We start from the raw sequence: 7,610 nt of genomic DNA on the forward strand, positions 1-7,610 counted from the left end.
CGAAATCTGACCCCAATTTTTCTTTCTCTTTCGTTTCTTAAAGCGAGACACTAGGTGAATAGGGTAAAATTAACTAGCAGATATCACCATGAAACTTTCCCAGTTGATTACCTACATTAAGATGAGAAAAAAAATGTATTACAAGTTTTCCGTAATTTAATGTTTAAATATGCAAATGAGGCATTATCTGATTAAATATGCACTAATTTGCATATCTTTAAAACAACAAAATCTGACTATTGGATAAAGCCAGGTTAATTTTTTTTTTCATTGTGTTCATATAATAGATGGGGAAAAAATTACAGAAGGATTTATGGATATCTACTTTTGTTACCCTGTATTTCAGAATATACCATCAATAGTCTTAAAAAAATGATTTTCGCCATGTTTTTTGGGATAAAATGTTACATATATCAGGCTAGGAATAATATATTTACCAATCCCTCTGTAAATGTCTTCATAATATAACTAGGTACAAGACTGGAAAGTTTGGTGTATATAGGTGCTACTAAAGTGGAGATTTCAGACTTTGAGTATGAGAAAAAAGTCATTTTGAGAAAACGGGCTTTAAAAATTTATATTCTAAAATTCCACTCATTTCTACATGAAAACATTGCTAACAAGCAAAATAACTGGCCAAGTTATTGTTTATAACAATTTACATGAAAAATGACAACTGAATAAAACAACATTGACAAATAAGCAGCCACTGTTGTGTTGCGTGCGCTTCATCTTTATAGATTGGCTTCCCATCGACAGCTTGCGTTCAGATGCGCTTCCCGAGGGCATTTCGCAGGGTAATACATCACTTATTTTCCTTTTCCCCCTAGCAAGTGACAACTGCTGTAATCTTTTCGATGACTGACGTGAAGTCATTTTCATTCATTCATTCAGAAAGTCCCGCGGAAAGCTAAACCAAATCAGCAAGCGTCAAAGCATACCATTGACGAATCACGTTAATCCCCGAGGTAAACAAATCCCAACTTTTGCTTCCACGATTGGATGTTGATTAAAAGGAAATGACCATATTTGGACCTGACAGCATTGTAAAGGAGAGAGATGTGCTTTGTATGTGATGGCAGGGTGTATGCAGCGATCGCGGAGCAGCGCGATCATTTAGAATGCAACTTTTGTTGAATTTATGAGAAATCTACAGGCGCAAACTGACAAAGTGTAGTAAAATAAAGACCTAAATATGTATTTCGGACTTTTTTTCAACACAAGTCTGAAAGAATACATGAAGTCAAATATCCCAAAATCTCAAAATTGACCAGTGGAAAAAAAACGATGTTTTTGCCTGCCGTGTCTCGCCTTAACTACATTCTATTCAGCGCCTACACTCTCCGCACCTAACACTACTTCTTCTTCCATTTCCGGATCACTTCCGGAATCCTCCAAGCTCACCATGCGCACTCCACTCTCAATCCAGCTGTTGCCAGCGTGATATCAGCTCTCGAGATGTAACATATTCCTTTGCGGCAACACTGCACATATCCAGGAACAAGGTCGAGAAGAATGGAGTTTGTCACGCTATCGTCATGGCGGAGCCGGCATATAAGATATAGAAAGCTAGGAAAGCATTGTCGGAGGAACAGAGAAGGAGGAAACAGCAGACTGACCGAACGAGGAGTCGGACGCGAGCATAGCCGTAATTTGCGGGTGATATGTCCCCATTGAAACACCTCGCAGTAGTGATGGCCAAATTAAGCTTTTGTGAAGCACTGAACCACTTGAGCCAATTGGTTCGAAAATGGGTTCATTACTCGAAGCTTCAGTTGCAGCGACCTCTCCTGGCAAAAATCAAGGCTGCAGTCAAATTAATCAGTGAGCAGTATTGGAGAAACTACTTTAGTTCTGAAGCATCTTTGCTAAGATCACCCTTGGATTTTTAACTATATTTCATTTGAAAACTCTTTGATGCACACGCTAATGCTGAGTATAATGTTCTATTTACAAATAAAAATTGATAAATGTATGTTTTGTGTTATTTAGGAGAGAGTGCTGGGAAAATATGGCATAGGTTGGGTGTGCTTGTGTAACTATGGCAGGGGGTGATTTTTGGGATGGGGAACACTCAAAGATTTTTATTGAGGAACATTATTTTTTCAACAGTTTTTGGACTGAGTCGGTTTCTTTTTTTGCTCACAACCTCTCCAGACTTGGAAAACACTCGCTCACAAGGAACAGATGATGCTGGCGAACATAATTTTTTTTTGCAAGATTAAACAGATGAGGGTACACATTTTGATGGTTTCGCCAGTACGCCAGTGGGTCTTCTGATCTTGCAACTGGTGGATCAGTCATATACCTCTGCACCACCACTGTAGCATCTGCTGTGGCATTCCTTGCCCTCCTTGCTTCAGAAGCATCTCTGTCCAGAGTTTCCCAAATGTTAACACCTGAAAGACAAATATGATGATAATTATCAATACTGAAAGGTTTTAATTTCATCAATTAACTATTTATAACTTTACCTTTGGATGATGAATTTTCAACATTTGCAGGTGCTGGTTGAGCTGATGTGGAGGGCTGTTCTTCTGTAGGTGAATCATGTGATGGTGTGTATCTTATCAGTTGTGAGCATTGTGCTGTTAGTCGTCTTACTGATGCCTGTGCCTGTACTTGATTGTAGAATCCTATGGTTTTGAATCTAGGATCCAACAGTGTCGAAAGAGTCAGTGCTGTTTGGTTCTCCGTAGTCTCAAACTTGTTTTGCATCGCTGTCACCAAGTTCTGTCCCAGTAATTTAGCTGTGTTGTGGCTTGTTTTTCCAATTGTTTCATACAGGTACTGCATTAACATTTTTGTCATTGGGATAACCTTTGACCCTGACACTCTCTTCTCCTCAGACAGTTCTACTGTTGCCTGGTAAAAGGGGGCAAGCAATTGCAGGCATGCAGCAGCTGTTTCATAGTCCTCTGAAGACAATGGTCTTACATCTGTTTTCAGCGTTGCAAGAGCTGCCCCCACTGACTGTCTTTCTTCATAAAGGCGTTGTAGCATGAGGAAGGTGCTGTTCCAGCGTGTTTCCACCTCCTGAATAAGCTTCTTCACTGGATGATTCATCTGCTCCTGAACTTCTTTGAGCTTTTCATTTGCCGTTGTGCTAGTTTTAAATAATGTCACTACTTTTCGTGCCCTTGTGCGTAGGTTTTCTAGGCCAGGAGTTGCATCAAGACTCTTCTTCACCACTAAATTTAGGGAATGAGCAAAGCAAAGTGCATGTCTGAGATTTAAACTTCTGACAGACGCAACCATATTAGCTCCTGCATCTGTCACAATTGAGGTCACTTTGCCTTTAATACCCCATTCCTCCATGAGAGACCTCATTGCAGCAGAGATGTTAACAGCTGTCTGAAGTTCAGGGAAAGGCAGCACTCCCAAAAGGACTGTGGCCAGCTTCACAGAATCATCCACATAATGGCACGTCACAGCTAGATATGCATCCATATTAATGGATGTCCACATATCAGCAGTCAGGCTCACAGCCTCCACCCTCTGCATGATGGCCTTGGCTTTCTCCTCCTCATATTTCTGAACCACCATGTTCTTAAGAGCCTTTCTGCATGGAAGAGTGTATGTGGGATCAAGCAATGCCACAAACTCCTTGAAGCCACAGTCATCCACGATGGAAAAGGGCTGCGAGTCCTTCACCACCATATTCACGAGAGCCTCATCTAGCTCTCGCTTCCGGTCCACTAAGACAAATAAATAAAGACCTAAAGAAATTAAATATACTTTAATAAAATAAATTAAGGATTTATGTGAAACTGCATTTAAATGAAGCAGACCTATGAGTCAAGGCAGTCATATCAGATTGTGTAAGTGTGTCTAGGTAATAATAATATAATATATAGCCTACCTTAATTTGTGTTCCCATGGTTTTTAGCAGCTCCATGCTTGGCAGTGAAGTGCCTAATCATGGAGGAAGTATTCCGGTGATACTTCAGCTCGGTTGAACACACCAAGCACCGGACCTGTAAAGAAAGCAATTTGTAAATAAAAATGAGATTTGAGTCTATTGATAGCTACTGGCTACACTAATCATGTACATCATTTTACTATTATGCTACCTTAATATAGACCATAGCTATAGAAGGCTACTGTACTGACAGTCACTGTTGTGTAAACTTTACTTTTCATACTTTACATGTTAAACAGCCAGAACACCCACCTTATCAGGAGCGATCAGATTGAAGTGTTCCCACATGTCAGAACGACCTCTCTTTCTGGCTGGTTCCATAATGATCCAATACAAACGCAACACCAACAACTCGACAGCAATAACACACCTACTACGACAACTCTACAAATTGTACATTGTTTAGAGTGGTTATAAAGACTAAAAGGCGCTCAAAACTGTTTCAACCTATCACCTGTTAGAATGGAGACGCGCCGGCCGTTCCAGTGAATCCCCTGATTGGACCGCAAACCAGTCAGATGATTCATTCAGGCAATGAAGCACTTGCTGCTTCGGACGTCATATGTCACATGATTTTTTTCGCACCAAAGCATGCTTTGAAGCAGTGGTTCTCTAGGTTTGTACTTCAGGGTTTCGAAGCACGTATCGAAGCTTCAGCGTCACACTGCCATCACTACCTCGCAGCACGGATGTACCAATACAAACAAATAAAACATCTCCAGGTAACTGTAGTACATTCATTTATTTTGTTTGTTAAATAAGAGGCGGTCTGAAATGTGTTGTTTTTGAAATCAAGTGACTAAAGTGCTCGTTGCCGCTGCGATCAGTTTCAGTGGATTCAGTGTTCTGTTATGATAATCAAACGGACGTGCGCTCATTGCTCAATCTGTTGCGGAGACTGAGAGACTCATTACGGTGAAATCACAAAACCCAATGCACAAAAAAACATGTCCCTGCTTGAAATACAGCCACTAATAAACAATCGGTGTTGATGAGGAAAATAAACTATACTATTAGTAAGGATTAGAACCCAGAACCTGTGACAAACATTGGAAAAGTGATATGTATGAAAAGTGATGAAGTGAAAGGGATATGTATTTAATCACGTGAAAATTCTCACCACTAACAACATATATTAGATCTCATTAAACGAAAAATTAAACACAATGTACTATTGTATACTATGTAACACGTCATGCCCTCCGTGAGTGGTATTTACGATAGTAACGTTAAAAACAAGTACTCCACAGTTACTCTAGGGGTCACTGTTTGAGAAAAACAGCATTCTTGCCTGGTGTCCCTTTAATTTCCTATAAGGTAGATTGGCTTAGAATGATAACAATTGTTCCACTCTTTCCAATTACACTGACTGCTGGCATGTCTGTTTAAAGGGTCACTTCACCCATTTGCATTAAGCTTTGTATCTTTAGAAACCCAGTCATATTTTTGAATGGTCATGGTTTATTCCCTTATTTTCCCCTGAGATGGGAGAAATAAGGATTTAAGTGTTTTACTTCCTGCTTATCGTGACGTAAACTTCCTGCTTATCGTGACGTAAAAATCGTCATTTTGCGTCACGATAAGCAGGAAGTCATATTTCATTAAAATCTTTAGAACTACATACATTAGATCATTATTATTCCAGGGTGTTGGACCCACTCACCCTACAAGCCTATTACAGATCAGTGGGTGGGACTTCACTTGCAGAAACTGAAATCAATATCTGCCATCTTGTTTGGAAGCTAAGCTAACAAGCACTGTGGAGATAGTAAGTTATGACACTAAACATGATATGGAAGAAGAGGATTTTGAAATTCTGCTGCTCGAATCCGATGTTCGTGACTATCTTTACCAGTCGCAGTATAGTTTAGAGCAGCTGAGGCTGATGGAGGAGCAGGACACCCCGAGGCGGCGGCCTGTCGCGGTCGAGGACCCCGCACTGACTCTGGCGCTGCATGGGCGGATTGCTGTTGCCTGTACTCTCGCTGCATGCTACGGCCTACGGACACAGCCCGCCTGCTGCAGAGAGCTTCAACGATGGCAATTTCTCCTGGAGGAAATCTCTGAATCAGACGAGCACACGGACGTTTGTGTTGTGATAGTTTCGCCTGACTAAACATCCAGGTATCATGTAGTAATTCACCAAACAGAAATAAATACAAATGAGGAGTAATTCACTAATGAGTTTGCCAATGGAACGTTAACGGGGTTTGTTGTTGTGAGAAGGAGGCAGGAACCGGCGAACATTTAAGCATTTTAATAGTAAAATGAACACATACAAAACGAAAGTATAAGCCAGCAGCCCCTCATTGACTACTGCTGTAACGTTACACACAACAGTAACAAAACAATACAAAAAATCAGTGAGATCTCCGTGAGAGACGCAAGACCGGCACGCGCCTCACAGGTGTCTTTCATTATCAGTCTCTGTTATAACTCACGCCACCGGTCTCATGCGAAGCGCCATCCTCTTAAGTTACATCCCTCGCCCTCGATCGTCCTGCTCGCCACAGCCAACTAAACATTTTGTGTGAAACGAATTTCAAACTCCGGTGACAGCTAATGTTTGACAGCCTTGTAGACAGAAGAGTGAATTCTCTGTTTGTGCTGTTCCTATCGACCTTATGTTGCCCCGCCCCTTTTCAGTGCTCCGCTCATTGTCTTTTGACTTCCAGTCTGTATTTTGACAGCGATCCTGCATATGTTATGAGTCTCTAGTGTTGTGACTAGAGTAACAAATGAATTTCAACTGGGGTTCACTACTCTCAACTCTTTTTGATGTCAGCCTGAAAAAACAGAATCTCACAAGCAGAGAGTGAATGAGCGAACCGCCATCTTCATTTCCGAATCTCAGTATCTTTATTACAAATTATTCAACTCATCGTATAAGACAATAACATTCCCTTAGTGTAAACATGTTTCAGTTTGAGAGTCCATTTGTTAATTTCAATTTAAACATGTCTATAGTTATTTTTCTTTACTCTCCACATTCACAAAATAAACATGTATTTGTAACAATAAACATTACTCTCTTTAAAGTGCAATAATATCACAGAGGTAGATCATATTTTCTGCTATATGATCATTTAATTATTTGTTTTCTTTTAAATTTCAGAAATCCACCATTTTACTAATGTGATAATTTAAATCTTAAACACTCTTTGGCTGTAATGAATATCTAAGTGACTTTGAAGTCACAGCATGAATGATACACATAGGGAAAACTGTTCAACTTATAATACAGTGTAAGACGCAGACAAAAAAAACTAGCAGCATCTGTATAACTTGAGTAATAACTCCCCTTAAAGTTTTAAACAACATCCCCCCGTCTCTTAACATTTACAATAATGTATAAAGTGTCAGGATACCATAAAAACACGAAAATAAGCATTACCAAGGACTGAGGACACAAATACACCGATTCACACATTCACACCCACTCAATGGGCTCTATGCACGGCAGTATTTCCGGTGAAGGTGTAAGGATGCTCGATAACTTCCGCCGATCGTAGAGTCCAATGCAATACCGAGAATTCATATTGAATTTTATACTCCATGGTTATAAAGAAACGTTAGTCACAAAAACAGATAAAACAGACACCCCTCGTTGTGTTTACTTCTTTTTAAAATTATTTTAAATAAACATAATATATATAATTACATATAAAATTACATCTAAACTTATTTA

The 7,610-nt window shown here is 39.8% G+C and overlaps 1 protein-coding gene across 1 annotated transcript; it reads right to left on the reverse strand.

The window, feature by feature from the left end:
- Positions 1–1,420: 1,420 nt before the first annotated feature.
- Positions 1,421–5,913, reverse strand: LOC148977342 (E3 SUMO-protein ligase ZBED1-like). Its single transcript, XM_089116595.1, has 4 exons — positions 5,775–5,913; positions 2,475–3,698; positions 2,309–2,399; positions 1,421–1,484 (listed from the first exon to the last, which is right to left on the reverse strand). The coding sequence occupies exons 1-4, from the start codon at positions 5,911–5,913 to the stop codon at positions 1,421–1,423; spliced, it is 1,518 nt and encodes a 505-aa protein (XP_088972721.1).
- Between the last annotated feature and the right edge of the window lie 1,697 nt (positions 5,914–7,610).

This window comes from Pimephales promelas, chromosome 10 (assembly GCF_988280905.1).
Source record: "Pimephales promelas chromosome 10, fPimPro1.hap1.1, whole genome shotgun sequence".
Classification (NCBI taxonomy): domain Eukaryota; kingdom Metazoa; phylum Chordata; class Actinopteri; order Cypriniformes; family Leuciscidae; genus Pimephales; species Pimephales promelas.